Source organism: Rhinoraja longicauda, chromosome 30 (assembly GCF_053455715.1).
Source record: "Rhinoraja longicauda isolate Sanriku21f chromosome 30, sRhiLon1.1, whole genome shotgun sequence".
Taxonomy (NCBI): Eukaryota; Metazoa; Chordata; class Chondrichthyes; order Rajiformes; family Arhynchobatidae; genus Rhinoraja; species Rhinoraja longicauda.
In genome coordinates, this window is record NC_135982.1 from 27171799 (window position 1) to 27198409 (window position 26611).

Genomic DNA, 26611 nt, shown 5'->3' on the forward strand with positions numbered 1-26611 from the left:
CCCGTGATGCAGCGGCGCTTGGGCCGGGGCCGCCGCTCCTCCAGTATCCCGTGATGCCGTGTGGCCGCCGGGACGGGAGCCTGCCTGCACTAGGCCGTGGTGGTGGTGGTGCGGCGGCAACATCAGCAGGGCCAATATGATGGCGGCGACGGAGAGTGAGTACGAGTCGGTGCTGTGTGTGAAGCCGGAGGTCCACGTCTACAGGATACCACCGAGAGCCACCAACCGGGGCTACAGGTAGGTTTGGCCGCCCGGGGACTGTAGACAAGAGTCTGGTGTGGGGAAGGGTGTCGACTCGAAACGTCGCCCATTGGCATTGGCATTGGCATTGGCATTGCTTCCCTCCAGAGCCTGACGCCGCCTGTCCCGCTGTGAGCTGCTCCTCCAGCATCGTGTGTGTGTGTGTGTGTGTCTCTATCTTCGGTGTAAACCAGCATCTACAGTTCCTTCCCACACAGGTCCATGTCCTGGGCGAGGGATCTGTCTGTCTGTCTGTCCCCTTGTGTGTAATACACGGTCGAAGGAAAGCCAGCAGCGTCTAATTGTGTAGCAGGGACATATGTTCTGGTTGCGAACTGCAGATGTTGGTCTACACCGAAAGTGGGCACATAAAAAAATGCCGGAGGAGTAACTCAGGCAGCATCTAATTAATTTTCGTATTACAATTCATATTTCAATTCATTTAATGTTGTCCTATGGAACAATTACATTCCTCCTTACTGCAGATGCATGTGACAGGCCTGCAAACACTGTGCACATACTTAATGTCAGAAAATAACTGCAGATGCTGGTACAAATCGAAGGTATTTATTCACAAAATGATGGAGTAACTCAGCGGGTCAGGCAGCATCTCAGGAGAGAAGGAATGGGTGATGTTTCGGGTCGAGACCCTTCTTCAGACTGAATGTACCGTAGGCAAAAATCCTTTAAAACCATGACCCGTGCACAAAAACCACAACATCTTAGTGCCACCAAAGACTGTCAATGGCAATACATCGTTCAGGTCAGTGTTGTGCAGTGTTCAAGAGCCTGATGGTTGCTGAGTCTGAGGAACCTGCTGCTGTTCATGGCGCTTGAACCCCAGGTGGTTACTGTTTTTCAGGCTCCTTTGTCATCTTTCTGATGGCAGGAGTGAAATGAGAGCGTGACCAGGGTGGTGTGGGTCTTTGACGATAATATTGGCTGCCTTTTTGAAGAGTGCCACCTCTATGTCCCTTTGATGGTGGAGCTGTTAGTGCTCCTAATGGACCCGGCGGTGTTTACTCATCCCCTACCGGGCGTTCGAGTTGCCAAACCAGGCCGTGATGCAACCAGTCAATGTGATTTTTTTTTTTACCGTACACCTGTAGAGATTCAAAATGACGGCAGCAGAGTGTGTTTGAGTAAAATAATGCTGCCACAGCTGATGAGCTCGGGTATCACATGGTGCAGAAGAAACAAGAGAAAAGGCAGGCTTCCAGAAGATGGCGAAGAAGTCACAAGATGTTCGCTATGAAGCAGAGAGAGAACAGTCTGTGTCAAAATGAGGAAGTGCTTTGCCTGCATTTGGAAATCAAAACAGCAGTGGGTTAACTAATGTGCAGAGATAGCACAATGAGTGTGTTAGAGCCAAAGGGTATCGAACTGAAATGTTAGCTGCTTTTATCACAGGTGATGCTCGATCTGCTGAGTAATTTTAATGCTTTGCTTATGCAATAGCTGCAATGAATGTATTTGCTCGCTTTGACAATTGGCAAACTGACAACGCTGATGGTCTGACCATATGGAAGTATAATTTAAATATAGCATAGTGAATTTGGCATTCGGTTCAGGGGATAAGATAAAATGTAATGTTAAATACGGACATTTGTCATTTGATGTGGCATCCAGTCCTAGATCATTTAAGTGAAACAGGTATTTGGATTCATCAGCACATCTAACTGGGCTTACTTAGATGTGTAGGAAAGAAAACTGCAGATGCTGGTTTAAATTGAAGGTAGACACAAGATGCTGGAGTAACTCAGAGGGTCAGGCAACATCTCTGGAGAGAAGGGATGGGTGACGTTTTGGGTCGAGACCCGAAACGTCACCCATTCCTTCTCTCCAGAGATGCTGCCTGACCCGCTGAGTTACTCCAGCATCTTGGGCCTACTTAGAGTCTTGCGAATGCTTCGGCTTATTCAAGGTCCAAATGTGTAACAATGATTTGCTGCAGAAATTTAAACTAAGTTTTTGAGCTCTTTATATCACAAATGAGATTAAACAGTTAAATTTAAGCTACATTGAAGGCCAATTTTGAGATTGTGGATTTGTCTAAGTAGCATGTGACAATGTATAGACGGTATTGGGAATTGATAGGAAGGTAGACGCAAAATGCTGGAGTAACTCAGCGGGTCAGGCAGCATCTCTGGAGAGAAGGAATGGGTGACGTTTTGGGTCGAGACCCTTCTTCAGTCTGAAGAAGGGTCTCGACCCGAAACTTCACCCATCAGTCTAAATAAGAGTCTCGACCCAAAATGTCACCCATTCCTTCTCTCCATAGATGCTACCTGACCCGCTGAGTTACTCCAGCATTTTGTGTCTACCTTCGATTTAAACCAGCATCTGCAGATTTTTTTCCTACACTTTGGGAATTGATAGTTGAGAGTACGCATTTGTTTCTCTGATCAGCCCCTTCAAACTGTCTGCCTGCCTTTTCCCTGATGCATTTCAAATACGGCTCAGTATAACCTTGGTAATGTCAGACTCATTTTTTTCATCTTTGTGTTTAATTTTTATAACGTAAAAATGAAATGAAGGGTCTGGAATTACATCAGGTAAGAAACTGGGCGGTGGGATGCCGTGTAACCTTTGTACCTTTTGTTAAAGTCACTGAGTTATTGTGGGAAATCAAGCTGCCAAAATCTGTCAGTTGATATTTCACTGGAACAAGCACTGAATGTGAGCAAAAAAACAAATAGCTGGAGGAAAGACACAAAGTGCTGGGGCAACAGGGGCAGCATCCCTGGAGAACATGGATAGGTAACGTTTTGTGTTGGGGCCCATTTTCAGACTTGGCAAAGGTGTTGTTTCAGGTCGAGACCCTTCTGTTCTCCAAGGAAGCTGCCTGACCCGCTGAGTTACACCAGCATTTTGTATCTTACCCTGGTAAACAAGTGCGAACATTCCTTGTTTCTACATGTAGCTGGAGGAACTCCACAAAGCAGGAAGTACATGTAGAAGGAAATGGGCAGATGACATTTCAGGTTGAAATCTTTCTTCAGACTGAAGGAATGAAAGTGATATTAGTATTGAATTGGCAGAAGAGGGTGATTTGATTTAAGGAATGTGTCAGAAATAGTTTTTGTAAGGTACTGCATTGAGATAGCCTTTACTAGTTTTTTAACCATGTAAGGCTCTGAACCAGTTGAGTTGGATGTGTGCTTGTAACCTGAAAGGGTGTAAAAAGGACCTGTTTTTTTACAACAAAGTGAATCAAGAAGATGATCTTCATCTTGCTAATGAGTGCAATGTTTGAGAGAGATGCTTCAGATTCTCAAGCATGGTGATTTAAAATATAGATGGTGTAGAAGGCGGCAGAGTGGCACAGTGGCAGAGACTTGGGTTCTGATCCTGACTACGGGTGCCGTCTGTATGGAGTTTGTACGTTCTCTCTGTGACCGCGTGGGTTTTCTTTGGGTGCTCCGGTCTCTTGTCATTACTCCAAAGACGTGCAGGTTTGTATGTTAATTGGCTTTTGTAAAAGATTGTCCCTAGAGTGTAGGTTTGGAACTAGTGTACAGGGTGATCGCTGGTCGGCACGGACTCAGTGGGCCAAAGGGCCTGTTTCCGTGGTGTCTCTTTAAACTAAACTAAAAGTGTAAACAATAATCAATTTGGGTTTAAATTTAATCTGTTTGCTTTTAATGTGACAAATTGGAACTTGGTTATTACCTGCTAAATGTTGATTGTAGTTTAGTGCAAGTGATCAAAATTTGGTCACGAATGAATGGAAGTGATGAAAGGCTCGGTCAAAGCGGATAATTCTCAGGCCCAAGTCAAAATGCAATGGAGAAGTGCACGGCTGGAAAGGATTAGAGGGCGCATCAGACCAATAAACGGCAGGGCGATGATTCAAATTTGTGGTACGTGATGGGACTGATCGGAGGAATGGCGATATTTCGATATTTTAAAGCGTGAGAGAGCAGAAAGCTTGTGACGGGATTTTAAAATTGCAGTGCTCTTTGAACGTGAGCCAATGTAGGTCACTGTGCACAGGAGTGATGAATCGGCACGTCAATGTCCGTTAGGATGAAGGCAGCAGATCTTTGGATGAGCTTCAATTTTGAAAAGTGGTAGAGGGGAGAGGGCAGCCTGGAATGTATTGGAAGCGAGAAGACGGAGAAAGCGGAGAGAAAACTGCGCTCTGTGGCGGGTGAAGTGTGTGACCTTGTAACTGAGCTGCTGCTGAGGCATTTGATCTGCCAGGCCTTGGGAGATAGAGTTTCCAGTGAAATGAGAATTCTGTTAATGGAATAACTTCACAATGGTTCAAATACAAAGCCATAATAACGTACTCTGTTTTTCAAAAGGTGTTTCCTAGCCGAGCACAATTTCACAGCTTGGGTTCCAGTCATTTCAGCCTCGTGTTTGTTTAAATTTGGGTATCTTTGGAAATCCGAACTATAATTCTTATAGCCTGGAACTGAATGTCAATCATAAGTTCATAAGTGATAGCAGCAGAATGAAGCCATTCGGCCCATCAAGTCTACTCCATCATTCATTCATGGTTGATCTACCTCTCCCTCCTAACCCCATTCTCCTGCCTTCTCCCCATAACCCCTGACACCCGTACTAATCAAGAATCTATCTATCTCTGCCTTAAACATATCCATTTACTTGGCCTCCACAGCCTACTGTGGCAATGAATTCCACAGATTCACCACCCACTGACTAGTGAAATTCCTCCTCATCTCCTTCCTAAAGGAACGTCCTTTAATTCTGAGGCCGTGCCCTCTGGTCCTAGGTTCTCCCACTAGTGGAAACATCCTCTCCACATCCACTCTAGGTACGTCTTTCACTATTTGGTAAGTTTCAATGAGATTCCCCCTCATCCTTCTAAACTCCAGTGATTAGAGGCCCAGTGCCAACGAACACTCATCCTATGTTAACCCACTCATTCCTGGGATCATTCTCGTAAACCTCCGTGGGATCCTCTCCAGCATCAGCCCAACCTCGGGTACAGGGCCCAAAATTGCTCTCAACACTCCAAATACTCACTGTCTTGGTTCATGACTGGTAATATTGGGGAAGCAGTCTGCAGTGGCGCAGCGGCAGAGTTGCCGCCTTAGAGCGATTGCAGCGCCAGAGACCCGGGTTCGATACCGACTACGGGTGCTGTTTATGGAGTTTGTACGTTCTCCCCGTGACCGCGTGGGTTTTCTCCGATATCCTCGGTTTCCTCCCACACACCAAAGGCGTGCAGGCTTGTCGGTTAATTGGCTTGAGTTTGTATACTTGGTATAAGTGTAAATTGTCCGTTGTGTATGTAAACCCATGTTAATGTGCGGGGATCGCTGATCAGTGCGGTCTCGGTGGGCCGAAGGTCCTGCTTCTGCGCTATATCTCTGAGCTAAACCAAACCTAGGCACTGAGAGGCTGCTTGTTGCTCGCCTCTTATTGTGATGCATGTTTCCAAATCCTGACCCTGGCCTCGCGTTTGGCTTCAGATGGAGGCCACTTACTGGTAGACAGTGACTTGATGGTGAGAACAATGATGAAAAATTGCTGTATCATGAGTTGTAGGAATGCAATTATAATGTACGGACTACAAAATCCCACGGGCAATATAAATTTAAGGATGACAGTAATCGGCAGAAGCAATAAGAGCCAAGAGTTGGGTTTTTCACTGGACCTCAGTACATGTGACAATAAATAAACCAAAGAGAGTCAAGAGTCTGGGGTAGACACAAAATGCTGGAGTAACTCAGCGGGTCATGCAGCATCTCGGGAGAGAACGAATGGGTGATGTTTCGTGTCGAGACCCTTCTTCAGACTGATTATCTCAGGAGAGAAGGAATGGGTGATGTTTCGGGTCGAGACCCTTCTTCAGACTGATTATCTCGGGAGAGAAGGAATGGGTGACATTTCGGGTCGAGACCCTTCTTCAGACTGATGTCTGAAGAAGGGTCTCGACCCGAAACGTCACCGATTCCTTCTCTCCCGAGATGCTGCCTGACCCGCTGAGTTACTCCAGCATTTTGTGTCTACCTTCGATTTTAACCAGCGTCTGCAGTTTTTATTCCTACACAGAGTCAAGAGTCTTATGATCTTGCGTCCTGAAACGGAACTCTGAAATTCTTACTCACAGCGGCATAGTAGATATGCAAACATAATACTCAGTAGACAACATAATAAACAACAAAAATAATAATAATAATAATATTCATTTATTGTCATTGCAACGAGTACAACGAAATTAAAAAATAGCCAATCCTGACGGTGCGTACAAACATATATGCAATAAATGCAAAAACAAACAAATACATAAATACAATTAAATACAATTATATTAAGTACAAGATTTTTTAACGGTGTTGCCTAGTGCAAAGGTAAGTGTTCAGTTCTCGTATGGCCCTGGGGTAAAAAACTGTTCTTAAGTCTGTTTGTTCGGGATTTGATCGACCTGAAACGTCAACCAGAGGGCAGATGAACAAACAGACGGTGGCCGGGGTGGGATGGATCTTTTATTATTTTGCCTGCTCTACTGAGGCAGCGTAGGCTGAACAGGTGCTCCAGGGAGGGCAGTGAGCAGCCGATGATCTTCTGGGCCGTCGTGATGACCCTCTGAAGGGCCTTCCTGTCCTTTTCTGAGCAGCTGGCATACCATGTGGTTATACAGTATGCCAGCACACTCTCGATGGAGCAGCGATAGAAGGACAACATGAGCTTCTCCTGCAGGTTGGTTTTCCTGAGGATCCTCAGGAAGTGGAGTCTCTGCTGTGCCTTCTTTACTGTGGTGATGGTGTTGGTAGACCAGGTAAGATCCTCTGCGATGTGCGTACCCAGGAACCTGAAAGCTGGTACCCTTTCCACACAGACCCCATTGATGTAGAGTGGGTCGTAATCTGCACTGGTTTTTCTAAAGTCAATTATAAGTTCCTTTGTTTTGGAGGAGTTCAGGACAAGATTGTTCACTGAACACCATGCTGCCAGCCTTTGGATTTCATCCCTATAGGCTGTCTCATCTCCTCCTGAGATGAGTCCAACCACAGTCGTGTCATCCGCGAACTTGATGATGGTGTTGGTGGGATGGGTGGGGGCGCAGTCGTGAGTGTAGAGGGAGTAAAGGATGGGGCTCAACACACAGCCCTGTGGTGAGCCGGTGCTCAGTGTAATGGTGTTCAGAAGTTCAGAATATATTAAAAAAAGAAGCAATATAGAACAAAGACAAGCCTCGGGTCCCTACATGCAATAAATGCAGTTAGGAATTTAGTTTGAATTAGTGGTGTTCATTCGCCTGATGGTTGTTGGGAAGAAGCTGCTCCTGAACCTGGACATTACTTGTACCTTCTGATTTAACACACCAGGTTATCAATATCTTGTGGAGTACGTGCTCCCTGGGCTGATAGCCAGCCACGTGGGGGTCTCGTGCAATGACATTCTCTATCTTCACTCTGGTGTTTATCAATCCTACCGCAAGGTGCTGAGATGTTTAACGTTTCTTTTTGTATCCTGACTTCCTCACCCCATTACTTACAGTCACATTCAGTTCATTGTAGGCCTCTAGCCAGCTTGCCTTTCATCATCGGCGGTCACTCGAAGCGAGTATGACTGTCCCCCTTTATGGAGGATGCCTGCGTGTGACTTTGTTTAACGTGGGGAAACTGGAGCACAGACAGCCACCACACGGTCCTTGACAGATCTGGGTCAGGATCCAGTGGCGTGGAGTCCAAGACGACCGGGGACCCTTTTCTGCTGCAGCCTTCATCCATCCGCCTTCCCAGCCGTTGTGACGCTCCACTAAAGTCAGCCATCGTCCTCCGCCTGTTCTACCGTTGAGGTTTAGGTAGCTTGCCTTTGCAGTGTTTCTGTGTGATTGGAACCTCTTGCCCCGCCCGAAACGTAATCTGCAAGTTCTTTATTGGGCATCAACCAGCTGAGAACGCATGAAACTGGAGTGGAAGCACCGAGGGATTACTTAAAATGGCAAAATTAACTGTTTGGCCCCTGTCTGGTACCAATTTCATGGCTTTTTCATTTGCGCCACTATGTTGTGAAACATCTTCGTTGCAGTGTTGAATTTTCTATGGTGTCCAATTTAAGAGCCCTGTGTTCGAAAATCACTGTTCCCGGGATCCAATCAATCTGTTTTCTGACTGGGTGTGTACGTCCTATCTGACCTGCGGGTAGGTGCATCAACACCACCGTCTTATTCTATTGCCCAGCTCAATCGCACTGCCTTCACTTCTATGACTCCGATCAAATTCACAACGAGCCTGCAAGGACTTACCTTGCTGCACGGCTGCTACTCACTTTCCTTTGGGTCCAAGCATGGTTCCTTTTGTCTTGCATTATACCCATGACAACGATATCTATAGACATGGGATTAAGCTTAACATGAACCCTCGCAGCATCGGTGTGTAGGAAGAAAACTGCAGATGCTGGTTAAAATCGAAGGTAGATGACAAAATGCTGGAGTAACTCAGCGGGTCAGGCCGCATCTCGAGAGAGAAGGAATGGGTGACGTTTCGGGTCGAGATCCTTCTTCAGACTGATGTCAGGGGAGGGGGCGGAACCCGCCCCCTCCCCTGACATCAGTCTGAAGAAGGGTCTCGACCCGAAACGTCACCCATTCCTTCTCTCCCGAGATGCGGCCTGACCCGCTGAGTTACTCCAGCATTTTGTGTCCACCAAGCAGCTTCTAGCTGTGTTGGTCCACTATCTTTCCCACTAGCTTGCTGCGCCAGTTAAATACTTAGAAGGGCACATTCATTGTGTACAGACCTCTTGAGAAATCATGTATCTTTCCCATGGATTTTCCCAAAGTGCCAGGCGCTTTTGATTAAACCAAAACGCCCACGGAATCCGCATTCTTTGATGCTTGACCCTGTTCTAACAATACCACGTTTTAAAAATAGCAGCTTTCTTTTTTTTTTAACATTGCCTAGTTTCTGTCCTTGCATCTGGTGCCAAACATTTGAATCGTAGCTCACTGAAGATCTACCTTGTTTTCTGTCTGATTATGTCTCTGAAATGCTCTGGATATTTTTCAGAGTTAAAAGATGCCACAAACTTAATTCTTTTGCATCTATAGACTGACCATTTCGATACTTGCTTCTATTGGGTTGCGGTAATAGGTGATGCTTCAGGGTGGCGCAGCGGTAGTGTTGTTGCCTTACAGCGCCAGAGACTGACCACTGTACGTGCTGCACATACGCACTTTGCATGTTCTCCCTGTGACCACGTGGGCTTCCTCCGGGTGCTCTGGTTTCCTCCCACATTCCAAAGACCAGCAGGTTTGTAGGTTAATTGGCTTCGGTTGTAAATTGTAATTACTGTTTCGGAAAGAACTCGTGTGTGGGGGATTGGGAATCGCCGGTCGGTGCGGACTCAGTGGGCTAAAGGGCCTGTTTCCACACTATCTCCAAGATAAACTAATACAGAAAGGCATAGAAAGGAACTGCAGATGCTGGTTTACACTGAAGAGAGACACAGAAAGCTGGAGTAACTCAGCAGGACAGGCTCCATCTCTGGAGAGAAGGAATGGGAGTTAGAGCCTTATTTTATTTTCTCCATTTCTTCTTGGGTGTTGGGGATAAATTGCTGCGTATGAGAAGCCTAGATTGGATACAATGGATTAGCTTCACATCTTTCAGTAACAATTTGCCGTTCAATCATAAAACGTCATGTCATTAAACACTTTTTCTAAAAAACGTGTTAGATTCAGCAAATACATGTGCTGAGTCAAATATTGTTGAGAAAATGTGCTGATGAAGTGCCACCATGAAAGAGAAAACCAGAAAGAGCTGTGGAGGAGGAGGCTGCCGACAGTGTTTCACATGACCAACAGTCTGTCTGATGGAACAAATGCAGGAAGGAAACCGGAACAAAAACACTTTAAATTCCCCAGGACGGAATAAAAAACATCTCATTGAAAAGAGAAAATCAGCGCATCAATAACAGTTGCATGTTAATAAATGTGTGACACCAGTATGTAACGTACAACAAAACATGAATCCTTGTAGAGAGCTTTGTGTCGCCTTTTATCCCCAGTGCGCATGGAAGTGAATTGGATGCAAAGGAGCATTCAATTTCTAAATCCTATTTTATGTTTTGTTTAGCTTGGTTTAGAGACACAGCGCGGAAGCAGGCCCTTCGACCCACCGAGTCCGCGCCGACCAGCGATCCTAGCACTTTAACACTATCCCACACACACCAGGGACAATTTACCCTTATACCAAGCCAAATTACCAACAAACCTGTATGTGTTTGGAGTGTGGGAGGGAACCGAAGATCTCTGAGAAAACCCACGCGGTCACGGGGAGAACGTGCAAACTCTGTACAGACAGGGCCCGTAGTCAGGATTGCACTTGGGGCTCCAGCGTTGTGAAGCAGCAATTCTACCGCTGCGCCACCCTGCCGCGTCGCGGTGCTCCTTAACAATTTCTCCTCTGGATCAATTCCTCACTATTATGATTCGAACTGAGTGACTAAGGCAAAGTTTCCAGGTTTTGAGCTGATCTGTATCGAGTCAGGAGATCATAACTGCAGTTGTAGCTCATCGTTCTGTGACCGGCTTTAGTGGCTGCAATAAAACAAACGATGATAATAGGTTGAAGAGCATCTGTGGAGAATATAATAGCAAGGAATTGCAGGTGCTGGTTTACGAAGGCAAAACGCAAAAGTGCTGAAGTAAATCAGCAGGCCAGGCAACATCTGTGAAGAACATGAGTCGGTGATGTATTTGATCAGGACCCTTCTTCAGAATGAGGAAGCATCCTGACCCGAAACGCCGCCCCCTATCCATCTATCACTTGCCAGGCTTTGCTCCACGCCCACCTCTCTTTTCCAGTTTTGTACCCCCAACCCCATCAATCTGAAGAAGGGTTCCAACCCCAAATGTTGCCTGTCCATTTCCCCCCCCCACAGATGCTGCCACTGAATTCCTCCAACATTTTGTTCTGACTCAATCCGCATGAATGAGTGGATGTTGCCTCCGTAACTCGAGCCATGAATCTTTCCGAAAAAGACTGTTTTGCTATTAAGCACTATTTCCCGCAACGTTAGGGGCTCTGGAGGTGAAGTCACAAGACGGGGGAGTGAGCACACCAGCAGTTAGGTCCCCTTGGTGTGTTGTCCACCCAGAGCAGGTACATCCAGCCTTTTCTGTTTTCCCCAGTTAGCATCGATGAGGTTCATTTGAATCTTGAGACAAATCCAGGCGGTGGTGTCAAAATGACCAACCACACCACAGCACCTGTTGAACAAGCCTTTACAGCCCATCTCTTAAAATGTGCCTTCGGCAGCAGAAAGAGGAAGCAAAGCAGGATCTGCTTGGCACATTTCACTCAATCTCAGTTGTGGTTTGGTGTTATTCTATCTTACCTTTTTAATTTGTTTTGTACTTTCCCCATGTGTGTGCAGAATTTGAAAGCGAGCATTGGATAATTACATTGTTTAATGGTGCAAATTCATCCAGACTAATTGACCTGGCACACTCAAGCCTTCTCAAGTTTGCGTCTTTGTCTTCAGTTACTGAAACATACAAACCCATGGACAACTAACGCCACGTTGCACATACCATGGTATAGAACAAGAAAACTAAATGCAAACTTTCCAACCTTATTTATCTGTATTTCATAAGACGTTGTGCCAATTGTAAGCATCATAAATCAATGACCTAACTGCAGTTTTATTATCTGATCTCTGCTTAAGTGGTGATTTGACTACTCAAGATCAATGGCCCTTGGTCGCTAACCAGCAATGCTCCAGAACAAGCATTTTACAGTGATGTTGCCAGGACTCGAGGGTCTGAGCTTACACGGAGAGGCTGAGCAGGCTGGGACTCTATTCCTTGGAACTCAGGAGGATGAGGGGTGATCTTATAGAGGTGTACAAAATCATGAGAGGAATAGATCGGGTAGATGCGCAGAGTCTCTTGCCCAGAGTAGGTGAATCGAGGACCAGAGGATATAGGTTTAGTGTGGGGTGGGGGGGGGGGGGAGATTTAGTAGGAACCCGAGAGGCAACCTTTTCACACAAAGGGTGGGGGGTGTATGGAACGAGCTCCTGGAGGAGGTAGTTCTGGCAGGTACTATCGCAATGTTTAAGAAACAATTAGACAGGTGCATGGATAGGACAGGTTTAGAGGGATGTGAGCCAAATGTAGGCAGGTGGGACTAGTGTAGATGGGGCATGTTGGTCGGTGTGGGCAGGTGGGACTAGTGTAGATGGGGCATTTTGGTCGGTGTGGGGAGGTGGGACTAGGGTAGATGGGGCATGTTGGTTGGTGTGGGCAGGTGGGACTAGTGTAGATGGGGCATGTTGGTCGGTGTGGGCAGGTGGGACTAGGGTAGATGGGGCATGTTGGCCGGTGTGGGCAGGTGGGACTAGGGTAGATGGGGCACGTTGGCCGGTGTGGGCAGGTGGGACTAGTGTAGATGGGGCATGTTGGCCGGCGTGGGCAAGTTGGACCAACGGGCCTGTTTCAACACTGTATGACTAAAACTTTGTAGAACAATAGACTGCCAGGTCAGCTCTTAGAATAACCTGTCACCATTTACTGGCTGGAGTTCCTTTTGATTAATAGTGTGAGATATTGGAGGCTGGGAAGGACCTATTTTCTTGGTGCTTCCTCCTTCCGTTCCTTGGTATCTGGAACAACCACTGCAGCCTTGTGGGTTCTGAGGTGGTGAATGGAGCCCCACAGGTCGGGCGGGCTGAGGACAACTGCAGGGCTCTTTTTGGCCCTTACACAAGGAACTGTTGTGCTATAATGCTGTGAACTGCACTCTGCTCCCTGTATCCTTCCCTTTAGCTTAGTTTAGAGATGCAGCGTGGAAACAGGCCCTTTCGGCCCACCGGGTCCGCGCCGACCAGCGATTCCCAAGTATTAACACTATCCTATATCCATTAGTGACAATTTTTTAAAACATTTACCAAGCCAAACCTGTACATCTTTGGAGTGTGGGAGGAAACCGAAGATCTTGGAGAAACCTCACGCAGGTCACGGGGAGAACGTACAAACTCCGTACAGACAGCACCCGTAGTCGGGATCGAACCCGGGTCTCCAGCGCTGCATTTGCTGTAAGGCAGCAACTCTACCACAGCGCCACTTTAATAATAATAATGCATTTTATTTATATAGCGCTTTTCATATACTCAAAGACGCTTTACAGAGATTTTGAGAACATAGGGAAATGAATAAATAGATAAATAAGTAAATAAATAAATGAACAGAGAAAGGAGACAGAAGGTGAGGTGACCTTCAGTGGTTGAAGGCAGTATCTACTTTGTTCTATCTACTGTACTTGGGGTCGACTTGATTGAATTTATGTACAGTATCATCTGATTTAATTAGATAGCATATAAAACAAAACTTTTGACTGTACCTCGGTACACATGACACATGGCCCACCAAGTCTGCACTGTCCACCGATCCCCGCACGCTAACACAACCCGACACACACTGGGAACAAGCTAATTAACATACAAACCTGTACGTCTTTGGAGGAAACCAAAAAGCTCAGAGAAAAGCCATGCAGGTCACGGGGAGAACGTACAAACACCTTACAGACAGCGCCCGTAGTCAGGATTGGCCCAGGTCTCTCGTGCTGTGAGGCAGCCACCGTGGCACAGCGGTAGAGTTGCTGCCTTACAGTGCAAGCAACGCCGGAGACCCGGGTTCCATCCTGACCATGGGTGCTGTCTGTGCGGAGTTTGTACGTTCTCCCTTTGACCGCGTGGGTTTTCTCCGAGAGCTTCAATTTTCACCCACCTTCCAAAGATGTACAGGTTTGTAGGTTAATTGGCTTGGTGTGTGTGCAAACCGTCCCCAGCATGTGTAAGATAGTGTTAATGTGCGGGGATCGCTAGTCGGTGGGCCGAAGGGCCTGTTTCCGTGCTGTATCTATAATCTAATCTAAAAAAAACTCTACTGCTGCACCACCATACTGCCCACAAATACACCATTACAATCAATAGTCAAGTTTATTTGTCACATACGCATAAATGTGCAGTGAAATGAAAGATTACCCACAGTCCAACAATAAGAGCAATAAAAATAAGCAATAACACACACAATCATAAACCAACACCAAACAAAAAGAAGCATCCATCACAGTGAGTCACCTCCTCACTGTGATGGAAGGCCAGAATGTCTTTTCTCTTCCCCTGCCGTCTTCTCCCGCGGTCAGGTTGTTGAATTTGCCACGTTCCAGGCCGCGCCAGACGGTGAAAGGTCCGCAGCGGGCCGACCCAAGCCCCGCGAGCCATCAACGGTGTACGGAAGAAATTTTGCTGTCGGAGTAGAGGTTTAAAAAAGTGCAGCGATTGTACCGTGTGATTGCAGATCCACTTCTGTGGCTAGCACATAAAGAGTCACTTGGGCTGGGCGCCATCTTGGATCTGCTGCTGGATTGTCTTATCTTAGTTTGTGAAAAACGTTACTCTGCAACTCTGAGTACAGTGGAGCCCCAATTGTGAGGAGACGGCTCTGTGAATGTGTTGCTGCCGCCCAATGTTCGAAAGCTCATGCGTAGAAAGGAAGGAACTGCAGATGCTGGTACAAATCGAAGGTAGACACAAAATGCTGGAGTAACTCAGCGGGTCAGGCAGCATCTCTGGAGAGAAGGAATGGGTGACGTTTCGGGTCGACTGAAGAAGGGTCTCGACCCGAAATGTCACCCATTCCTTCTCTCCTGAGATGCTGCCTGACCTGCTGAGTAACTCCAGCATTTTGTGAATAAATACCTTCGCGCTTACTCCCAGTGTTCACTGTACCTGCCCTCAGGCCAACCACATGAGTGGCGAGGGTGGGGGGTAAGATTGTGATTTGGGTAAACAGTATTGAATGTATGTATGGCCTCCGAGAATGTCGGGCAAATTTCGTTATTTACTTGAATAAAGTCTATTTAGATTTTTTGTTTTATCTGCCCTCGGGACGGCTGCTCTGGAGAGGAGACGGTTGCCCACCTCTTCGCAGAGTGTGGATTGGCCAAGAGAGCCTGGAGACGTTTGCAGGAAGGAACTGCAGATGCCGGTTTAAACCGAAGAGAGACGCAAAATGCTGGAGTAACTCATCGGGGTCAGGCAGCATCTCTGGAGAGAAGGAATGGATGACGTTTCAGGGCTTCAGACCTGAGGAAGGGTCTCGACCCGAAACGTCACCCATTCCTTCTCCCCCGAGATGCTGCCTGACCCCGCTGAGTTACTCCAGCATCTTGTGTCTACTGTCCAAAAACTCATGTTGGGAGTTTGAAATAGTAATGGTGTGATCCTGCCTAAAGGTCCTGTATCTTTAAGGGGTGATGTTATACCTGTCCCTTTTTTTTCCTGCTCAGGGCTGCGGACTGGAAGTTGGATCAACCTGACTGGACTGGAAGGCTCCGGATAACAGCAAAAGGAAATATTGCTTACATTAAGTTGGAAGACAGGAATTCAGGTACGTTCACGGAAACCTTGCGCGTTTGAGTCTTTTGACTTTAGATATACAGTGGGGGGAAAAGGCCCTTCACCCTGTACACTAAGGTTTCACAAAATGCAGGAGTAACTCTGCTGGTCAGGCAGCATCTCTGGAGCTAAGGAATGGTTGATGTTTCGGGTCACCCATTCCTCCTCTCCAGAGATGCTGCCTGACCTGCAGAGTTACTCCTGCATTTTGTGAAACCATCGATTTGTACCATATGAAGCGCTGGTGGAACTCAAGAAGTCGGGCAGCGCATGTGGAGGGAATGGACGGTGGCCGCTTCAGATCAGGCCCCTTCTTCAGGCCGATCTCGACACGAAACATCGTCTATCCATTCCCTCCACAGATCCTGCCTGACTTGCTGAGCTTCTCCAGAACTATAGGAAAGAAAGCTGCAGATGCTGGTTTAAATCGGAGATAGACACAAGATGCTGGAGTAACGCAGCGGGTCAGGCAGCATCTCTGGACAGAAGGAATGGGTGGCGTTTCGGGTCGGGCGGGACTGCCCCCTCCCCTGACATCAGTCTGAAGAAGGGTCTTGACCCGAAACGTCACCCATTCCTTCTCTCCAGAGATGCTGCCTGACCCGCTGCGTCACTCCAGCATCTTGTGTTGACCTTCTCCAGACGAAGGTTTGCTCAAGATTCCAGCATCTGCAGTTCCTTCTGCCTCCTCTTTTTTAGTTGTTAGCATCTCCTGTTCATATTGCACCCTGGAAGTTAATAACAATGGATAATTCTGTCCCTGCCAAATTTGAGTAAGCAGCAATGTTTGATTTTTGCATGCAGCGTAGAAGTCTCAAACACTCTCCTTCTTAATCCATAATATCAAATGGCCACATGCTTAATCTAAACGGACCTTTGAAACCTTTAATCTACTAAAAAGAAGTGGAGGATTGTATAGGAGACTTGGCTAGTAATCAATACACTGTGCTCTCTGCATTTTTTGAGCCTTTACTACTGTTGAAGGTGAACTCGAGCGATCAAAGGTTATTGCTGATAAACCAGTTGCAGTGACATTCAACCTTGCGTTGTGTGTTTGTCCTTGTTCTCAGGAGAGTTGTTTGCGCAGTCGCCAATCGACCAGTTTCCCGGAATTGCCGTGGAGAGCGTTGTCGATTCCAGCAGATACTTTGTGATCCGCATCGAGGATGGAAACGGTAATTATATCTGGCGGTTTGATTATTGGCTGCTGGGTGGAACCGCTAAGGAAATGCAACGGTGTGGAGCTCAGAAACATAGAAGATAGGTGCAGGAGTAGGACATTCGTCCCTTCAAACCAGCACCGCCATTCAATATGATCACGTCCAAAATCAGTACCCCGTTCCTGCTTTCTCCCCACATCCCTTGATTCCGTTAGCACTCAGAGCTACACAGGTGCTCCTCAGCTTCCGATGGGGTTCTGTTCCGAGAAACCCATCGGAAACTAAAGGTATTGTAAGTTGAAATGCACTGTAATACACGCGATCACGCGGCCAGAAACGAGCGCCGGTTCGCTGCCGTTTGCACCATCGCAAAGTCGAACTATCGCGAGTCGAAACATCGTAAGCCGGGGACCACCTGTATCTAACTCTCTCTTGAATACATTTTTTTGTGTTACATGTTTCTTGCCAGCCTGTTGATTTTTATTTAGTTTTTTTTAAACTGTCCAGGACTATTTTTATTGAATGATGTAGTTTCAGTTGCTACAGATGATGGAGTAAGAATACAGTGGCTTATCTGTAAGTCTTAACATCCAACGTGATAGCGTAATAGGCATTATTGGGTGATGGCGGCCGCCGTCTCTATGGTGCCTCACCAGTGCGCCACTGCTCTGAGCTGGTACACAGGAGAATGAGCAGAGATAGGGCACCATTCCCTCCAGCCTGTCCTGCTGTTCAATACGATTGTGGCTGCTCCACGTGGGTTCAAGCTCCACTTCCCTTCAACTTCCCATCACCCCCCCTTTCCTCATCACCCCCCTTTATAGTGGCAACTTCGATCCTTCCCATCTGAGTCGTCTCCTCTAGTCACCACTTCACGGAGGAGTGGAGTGATCATTCTTGACGCTAACAACAACAGAGAGAACTTCACGGCGTTTCTGTTTAATTAGTCGTTTATTGAAGTAGTGATACAAACAGATTAGTATTCCCCCCCCCCCCCCCCCGTCATAGATTTGGTAAGAATTGTGTCTTGCCAAGCTCCTCTCGTGTCTGACGCATCACGTCTCTGTGTTCCCAATTATACTCATCATTCTGGCTCATCTCACGACAACCCCCCAAGTGTCCAAAAATAACAGCAATATACAAAATAATATAACACGCTAAGACAGCTAACAAACACACATGGCTCGTAGCCTTAAATATACTATCTATCACCGCCCGGTATATCTGATGGTCTGGCCTCCACCAACCACTCTGGGCGCAGAGCTACAGAGATTCATTGCCCTCTAAGTGAAGATATATTTCTATGTTCCTAAACTCTTTTTTAATTTTTTCAGTCCCTTATTTTGTGGTAATCTCCCCATTCTTGTGACTTTCCTTTGCAAGTGAAAGCATCTCAACATCTACCCCTGTCAAGTCCCTGACGAATCTTGTATATCTGCAAAAGCTCACAATTCATTTTTCTCAACTCCAAAGAATACAGACCCAAACTATCTAACCTCAGTAGGACAACACCATCATCCCATTTGGACTGCTTTCGACGTTGCTGTTTCCGCCATTCATTGTGATCATGGCTGATCATCCCCAATCAGTAACCTGTGCCTACCTTCTCCCCATATCCCTTGATTCCACTAGCCCCAAGAGCTCTATCTAACTCTCTTTTAAATTCATTCAGTGAATTGGCCTCCACTGCCAATTACAGTGTATCACTACTTCAATAAATTCCACAAATTCACAACTCTCTGGGTGAAAAAGTTTATTTTCACCTCAGTTTTAAATGGCCTCCCCTTTATTCTTAGACTGTGGCCCCTGGTTCTGGACTCCCCCAACATTGGGAACATTTTTCCTGCATCTAGCTTATCCAGTCCTTTTGTAATTTTATATGCCTTTATAAGATCCCCTCTCATCGTTTCTCTCCAGTGAATGCAAGCCCAGTCTTTCCAATCTTTCCTCACATGACAGTCCCACCTTCCCGGGGATTAACCTGGTGAACCTACGCTGCACTGCCTCAATAGCAAGGATGTCCTTCCTCAAATTAGGAGACCAAAACTGCACACAATACTCCAGAAGGGGTCTCAACAGGGCCCTGTACAACTGCAGAAGGACCTCTTCACTCCTATACTCAAATCCTCTCGTTATGAAGGTCAAAATGCCATTGGCTTTCTTCACTGCCTGCTGTACCTGCACGCTTACTTTCAGTGACTGGACATCAAGGTCTCGTTGCACTTCCCCTTCGTAACAAGAGGAGTTGAGTATAGGAGCAAAGAGGTCCTTCTACAGTTGTACCGGGCCCTGGTGAGACCGCACCTGGAGTACTGTGTGCAGTTTTGGTCTCCAAATTTGAGGAAGGATATTCTTGCTATGGAGGGCGTGCAGCGTAGGTTCACTAGATTAATTCCCGGAATGGCGGGACTGTCGTATGTTGAAAGGCTGGAGCGATTGGGCTTGTATACACTGGAATTTAGAAGGATGAGGGGGGATCTTATTGAAACATATAAGATAATTAGGGGATTGGACACATTAGAGGCAGATAACATGTTCCCAATGTTGGGGGAGTCCAGAACAAGGGGCCACAGTTTGAGAATAAGGGGTAGGCCATTTAGAACGGAGATGAGGAAGAACTTTTTCAGTCAGAGGGTGGTGAAGGTGTGGAATTCTCTGCCTCAGAAGGCAGTGGAGGCCAGTTCGTTGGATGCTTTCAAGAGAGAGCTGGATAGAGCTCTTAAGGATAGCGGAGTGAGGGGGTATGGGGAGAAGGCAGGAACGGGGTACTGATTGATAGTGATCAGCCATGATCGCATTGAATGGCGGTGCTGGCTCGAAGGGCTGAATGGCCTACTCCTGCACCTATTGTCTATTGTCTATTGTCTACCTAATCTGACTAATGTTGCCAGCGAAAGATGTTCGACCAACTGCCCTGTAGTTCCCAGCCTGCGGCCATCCTCGCCTTTTGAACATGGGAGTCGACTTGTCTTCTGTTACATCAGAATCCCTGGGCACCCAGATTTCACCACCGCGTGCGTCACCTTGCCTCTGTGCCAGCTATTGGATCATACTTGTCAACTTATCCGTGAATGCTAGGATGGGTTGGAGGGGCTGAATGGCTGATCCACCCATTTGTATTTTTATCCTGAAAGCCAGTTTAAGGTTGCCTCTTAATTGCATTAAAAAATACACTCTACTGTTTGAAAAGATTTGTGAAATCCATTGTTGTGTACATTGTAATTTGCCAAACGTTTTCATTACCTAGGGCGGCGTGCGTATATTGGCATCGGGTTTGTAGATCGTGGCGATGCTTTTGATTTTAATGTTGGGCTCCAAGATCACTTCAAGTAAGTAACGTGGTATTACTGTACTACAGAGTTTTGATTGGTGTTAAATGTTGAGATTAGAAAATTGCCAGGAAACAAATTATGATGAAAATAGACTCGGCATGCTGGAGTACCTCAGTGGATCAGGCAGCTTCTCTGGAGAAATGGAATCGGTGATGTTTTGGGTCGAGACGTATTCCTTTTCTCCAGAGATGCAGCCTGACCCACTGAGTTACTCCAACATTTTGTATAAACCAGCATCTGCAGGTCCTTCCTAAGCAAATTATCATAGTTTAGTCTAGTTTAGAGATACAGCGTGGAAACAGGCCCTTTCGGCCCACCGTGTCCGCGCCGACCAGCGATCCCCGCACATTAACACTATCCTACACACACTAGGGACAACCTTTACATTTACCAAACCAATTAACCTACTAACCTGCACGTCTTTGGAGTGTGGGAGGAAACCGAAGATCTCGGAGAAAACCCACGGGGAGAACGTACAAACTCCATACGGACTGCACCCGTAGATGGGATCGAACCCGGGTCTCCGGCGCTGCATTCGCTGTAAGGCAGCAACTCTATGCCACCGTGACCGCCCGTAAATAAAGTAATTTGTCGTGACTAGTTAGTTTCCGTTTCTACATTACAACCACCATTTTATAACTCCAAGTTGGAGTCTACAATGTACTTCTAGACCTGAGAATCAGGTGGCTTCAAATGGATGAAAATGGCTAAAATCACAGTCGTGGAAAATATGACAATGGTGCCTCTTGTTTTTTTATTGCAAAGTCAAATATTCATTTGAAACGTTTCCGAGGTAACAGGTTGTATGTTGTATTTTTCTGCAGATGGGTCAAGCAACAGACTGAACTCGCCAAACAGGCTGAGAACCCAGACTCCACACCCAAGTTAGACTTGGGGTTTAAAGATGGACAAACCATCAAATTAAATATTGGGGTGAGCCACAAAGTCCAATGTAAATAATTTTGAATAATAATGTGGATGGTATACTCTGAGGCTGAAATATAATTTTTTTTCATGGATATGAGAAGAAATATCCACAGACTAAGTGAATATGTAATGTGGGTTCATATCCCTGCCAACTTGGAGTATTTTTCAGAGTAAGGTTTAGTTTAGAGATACAGCGCGGAAACAGGCCCTTCGGCCCACCAAGTCCGCACCGACCAGCGATCCCCGCACATTAACACTATCCTACACACACTAGGGACAATTTTTTAGATTTACACCAAGCCAATTAACCTACAAACCTGTACGTCTTTGGAGTGTGGGAGGAAACCGAAGATCTCGGAGAAAACCCACGCAGGTCACGGGGAGAACGTACAAACTCCGTACAGACAGCACCCGTAGTCGGGATGGAACCCGGGTCTCTGGCGCTGCAAGCGCTGTAAGGCAGCAACTCTACTGCTGCACCACCGTGCCATATGAATGCTGAGGGGTTGGACGTTAGGCTGTTCAATAACTGGAGGTATAGATCATTCAGAGTTGGGTCTGGGGAGGATTCCTGCTTGTGTGTTTGTGATCCAGATAGACAGATAGATAGACGGCTAGATAGAATGGAGGAATGGACTTCAGTTTAAAATTTCAACCCAGTATGAACGTGTGTAAAAAATCTCAATCAGTACATAAATAATGCTGGTAGACACAAAATGATGGAGTAACTCAGTGGGACAGGCAGCATCTCTGGAGAGAAGGAATGGGTGACGTTTTGGGTCGAGACCATTCTTCAGACTGATGCCAGGGGAGGGGGCAGGACACTAGGGACAATTTACACATACACCAAACCAATTAACTTACAAACCTGTACGTCTTGAGTGTGGGAGGAAACCGGAGATCTCAGAGAAAGCCCACGCAGTCACAGGGAGAACGTACAAACTCCGTACAGACAGTCTGGATGGAACCCGGGTCTCTGGCGCTGCAAGCGCTGTAAGGCAGCAACTCTACCGCTGCGCCACCGTGACGCCCAATAATTCAGCTGTTTTACAAATATCATTTATTCACAAAATGCTGGAGTAACTCAGCAGGTCAGGCAGCATCTTGGGAGAGAAGGAATGGGTGACGTTTCGGGTCGAGACCCTTCTTCAGAATTGAATACAAATATCATTGCTGAGTCTTGGTTTTAAAGTTCCAAATTAATTTAGTTGAATTTAAATTCCATAGCTGTTGTGATGGGAATTGAACTTGTGTTGCTGGGTCCATGGTCCAGACCGCTGGTTGCCAGTCCCGTAGGTTAACCACTATGCTATTGACTGTACCCTAACACGAGTGCTAGAATGAGCGCTTCGTTTTAGTTGGAGCCAAGTGCAAGAAAAATATGGGTCGGCGTTCCTTCAATACCTGTTGTTCAGAGGTATGTGCTTCTGCAAGGACAGGGTAAGATTGAATCGTGGTCAAACCACGGGGCGGGCAGGACTCATGGGACAAGCATGGGAGGACTTCCAGCACCCACAGAGTATTCCAACATCGGCCATCAATTCCCTGTCAGGCTTGGAGCAGAGGTTGTCTTTTATGGTGAACGAGACTCCGGATTAATAAAAGGCACTTTCAATCCGTTTTATTTTCAGAATGTACGGAAGAAGGAAAACGCGTCGGCTAAGCCTCGCCCGCCGGCCGGTGGCCTGGGTTTGCTTCCACCACCTCCTGGTGCCAAAGGACCACCAATGCTGCCGCCACCAGGAGCTGCCAGTGTGCAGGATCCAGTGATGACCCAGCCTGTGAAGCCAGCTGCCCCAGGTTAATGTGCTGCCAACGTTATACAGTCGTACAGCACGGAAACAGGCCCTTCGGTACAACTGGTCCACGCTGACCAAGAGGCCCCTTTCGAGCTGGTCCCAAATGGCCCATATCTCTCTAAATCTTTCCTAGCCCTGTTCCTGTCCAAGTCCCTTTTAAATGTTGTTATAGTATCTGCCTCAACTACCATTGGCTATTCACCATGGTTTGTGGTTTAATTATAAATCATGTTTGTACGTTATCTGTACAACTTTATTAATAAGTAGACGGCCCGTGGACCCATTGGGTCCCCGTTGTGGGGCCGGGGCCGGGCGAGAGGGGGGGGAGAGGGAGCCACGTACCCCGTCCCCGGGCGGCCATCGCGGCGCCGGCTAGCAGTAGGAGAGCGGCCGCAAGGCGCTGCGCCATGTTCGTCGTCCCGGCGGCCATCTTCTTTGACCTTTTCTCTGCTACCGCGCTGCACCATGGGAGGAAGGTCGGGCGCGGGGCATGCCCGGAGGGGCGGCGGTCCTCCCAGCACTGCCGCGCAGACGCGCCGCCGCCACCGGGCCCGGCAACCCTCCCCCGTTGTGACACCGTATTAGATCAAATTGGCAATCTCATATATGACCCGAGTAACTCAGCGGGTCAGGCAGTATCTGTGGAGAACATGGACAGGTGACGTTTCACAGAGTGCTGGAGTAACTCAACGGGTCAGGCAGCATCTGTGGAGAGAAGGAATGGGTGACGTTTCGGGTCAACTCTCTTCTTCATATATGACCCGTTGGGTTCCCATTGTGACGCCGAACACGGAAGTATTAGATCAAAATGACTTGTCCCATTCACAGTATAAAGTTTATAAAGTGAATTACTTTTAAAATATAACGAAACTTGACACAGCACACCGTAGGTGAATGGTGAGTAAGGTGCCCCTAAAATAGTTGCGCTGTCATGTACCGTTTTGGCTGTATTTCTGGAACATGCACACAAGATGAGAGTTTTAGTAATAAATAGATGATGTTGACAAGGTTGCTTGTCTCACTAATAATTCTCTGTTATTTGTGCAGAAATACTGGGGGACCTCTTTGCCCCGGCTCTACCGCCTGCTCCGGCTCTACCGCCTGCTCCGGCTGCTCAAGCTGCCGCCACAGATCTGTGGGGCGATTTTGCAACAGCCCCCAGGTTAGTAACCCGTCCGTTGTAAAACTCACACCAGTAGTTCTCAAACATACAAAGCGTCAAAATCTGTCGACTCTCCGCACTGTCTCAATGTACTACTGACGTACGCTTTGTCCTGTATCTGAGATGTTTATGTAATCTGAAGAAGGGTCTCAACCCGAAACGTCACCCATTCCTTCTCTCCGGAGATGCTGCCTGTCCCGCTGAGTTACTCCAGCGTTCTGTGTCTATCTTCGGTGTAAACCAGCATCTGTCGTTCCTTCATACACGTGTTTATCTAAGATGTATCCAAGTGCTTGTGTAGAGTGATACCTGTACTGAACTGTGTACAAAAATGAATTTCTCTGTACCTCAGTGACAAATAAAGTGCCATTGAACCATTGAAATATTTTGTCTGACTCGAGGAAATATTGCCACAACCTTAAAATAAGTTCCATATTCACTCAGAACTGCTGTTTAGCAGAGTGGCCGACTGCCATTTCACTCTGAACCTGTCGTGGAATTAAGATGAAAGTTTTGCTTTATCATTAAACTTTGGAACGTTTTGTGCAATGTTGCTGACCATAATTTAACTTGCTTTTTCCATAGCTCTGCCTCAAGCCAAGTGACCCAAAGTGCAAACTGGGTGCAGTTTTGACACTGGGGACATCTTTTGAGTTTTCTCCTTTTGGAAACAAATTGAGATGCTGAGAGACCACGATAGACATTTGCTTTCTGGTAAGCTATTGTGTGGAAGTGGCAGCGTCTGGGAGTCCACAGTGTGTCGGAGCCAGCTGGATTCTGGACTCGCGCCCTACAGTCCTGGAGCGTTTCATTTCCATTTCCGATGTATTTGTACCAGGACTCTTACCCCCTTCCCAGCAATGACCGTGTCTCCAGAGCCTCCTCATCCATTGACTTCTAGCTACGGTGACTTTGCTTCATGGTGATTGGATTCTGTTTACTAAGGGGCACTGGGACACAAATGCTTATTAAAATGGCCTAGTCGTGTTTTTGATTTTTTTTTAAAAAGACTGTGTAATATTGGTCTTAACTTGGAAGTGTTCCTTAAGCACAACAACCTGTATTCAATCGCTTTCCATTCCATACTTGGATCACTTGATCTTTCATTCTAACAGCTTATGGTGAGTTGGTGTAGGGTAGAGTACTGTACTGAGAAATAATCTCCACTTAAAGAACAAAGCACTAAGTCCTCCAAACTTGCATGCCCCTGCACCAGTGAAGTTGGGCAAGTGCCCTGTTTCCCTGAAGTGATGGTTTAATTATTGGGAACGTTGATGCGGGTGGTAATGGATGGACCGGGTGACCAGCAGTGGAGATCCGGGCTTATAAATACATCTGCTTTCCCCTCCCGAGTGTTTGCTGTGGCCAGCAACCTTTACCCTCTGGCATAACTTGTGAACAATTTGTCTGTAAATAAGAGTTTGTCTATTTCAATATTTATACAGTTTGGCGGGGAGGGGGAGGGGGGGGGAGAGAATTAGGAGTTGTTAATCAAGCTGGGATAAAATTGTGAAATTTCATTACCTTTGGAAGAATGTTCCAAATAAAAATATCTATTGAGTTTGCGTGGCTATTTTGACAATTTCTGCTGTCTGAATGTGTCAAATCGAATCAGTTATCACTGACGTTCACTGCCTTGTGTCCTGTTGGTACATAGACCTTCTGTCCTGTTGGTACATAGACCTGCTCACCAATGTGTGCATCCCATAAAACACCAAGTTAACTGTTCTGGAGGCGCAAGGAACTGCAGATGCTTGTTTACAAAACAAAACATATAAAGTGCTGGAATAACTTGGAGGAGCGAGCAGCAGGTCTGGGAGAACATGTACAGGTGGCGTCTCGGGTTGCGACCCTTCTTCAGACTCTGGCATTTTTGGTGTTGGAAGGAACTGCAGATGCTGGTTTAAACCGAAGATAAGACACAAAATGCTGGAGTAACTCAGCGGGACAGGCAGCACCTCTGGAGAAAAGAAATAGGTGAGAAAAGAAAAGAAAGATGACCATCACTTCAGGGAAATGGGGGACTTGCCCAACATCACTAGTTCAGACTGAAGAAGGGTCTCGACCCATAACGTCACCCATTCCTTCTCTCCCGAGATGCTGCCTGACCCGCCGAGTTACTCCAGCATTTTGTGTCGACCTTCAATTTTAACCAGCATCTGCAGTTTTTATTTCCTACACATCAATGGAATCACGTTTGGTGCTAGGTAGAGTCCGACTAAACATAGTCCGAGCGTCTCCAATTGGGTAGAATGTAGCTCAAAGGACCGCTCCCTAGTTGGTGATAGGACGGGTCCAACAGCCAGAAAGAAACAGTCCCTGAATCTGGATTGTCATCTGCAATCTGGACCCAGAACTGTTCAGGAATGCCAGCTTAGTTGGGGGCAAATCAAAAAGCTTTTGTTAGCCTCCACACCTGGCTACATCTGCCCATCGACCTTCCACATCTGGCTCCATCCATTGGTAGCAGGCTCCTGCCTCTCCCGTCCCACTCTCCCCTTGACGCTTGCTATCTTCCCTTGGCGTTCTCAGTCCCGAGGCAGGGTCTCGTCCCGAGGCATTCTCTCCATGGATGCCGCCTGACCCACTGAATTCCACCAG

At 46.9% G+C, this 26611-nt stretch overlaps 1 protein-coding gene across 1 annotated transcript; it reads left to right on the forward strand.

The window, feature by feature from the left end:
- necap2 (NECAP endocytosis associated 2) lies at positions 1 to 25511 on the forward strand. The gene is made up of 8 exons (XM_078425261.1): positions 1 to 237; positions 15522 to 15622; positions 16701 to 16805; positions 20038 to 20119; positions 20947 to 21055; positions 22681 to 22849; positions 23896 to 24010; positions 24596 to 25511. Exons 1-8 carry the CDS (start codon positions 137 to 139, stop codon positions 24642 to 24644), a joined length of 831 nt encoding a protein of 276 aa, XP_078281387.1. The 5' UTR covers positions 1 to 136; the 3' UTR covers positions 24645 to 25511.
- Positions 25512 to 26611: the final 1100 nt, after the last annotated feature.

Excerpts from the sequence above, each read along its gene's own strand:
- necap2 (XM_078425261.1), top strand. The coding sequence starts at position 137 with ATGATGGCGGCGACGGAGAGTGAGTACGAGTCGGTGCTGTGTGTGAAG. Across the intron at positions 15,623-16,700 it reads GTTGGAAGACAGGAATTCAG|GAGAGTTGTTTGCGCAGTCG; the intron begins GTACGTTCACGG and ends CCTTGTTCTCAG. Across the intron at positions 24,011-24,595 it reads GATTTTGCAACAGCCCCCAG|CTCTGCCTCAAGCCAAGTGA; the intron begins GTTAGTAACCCG and ends CTTTTTCCATAG.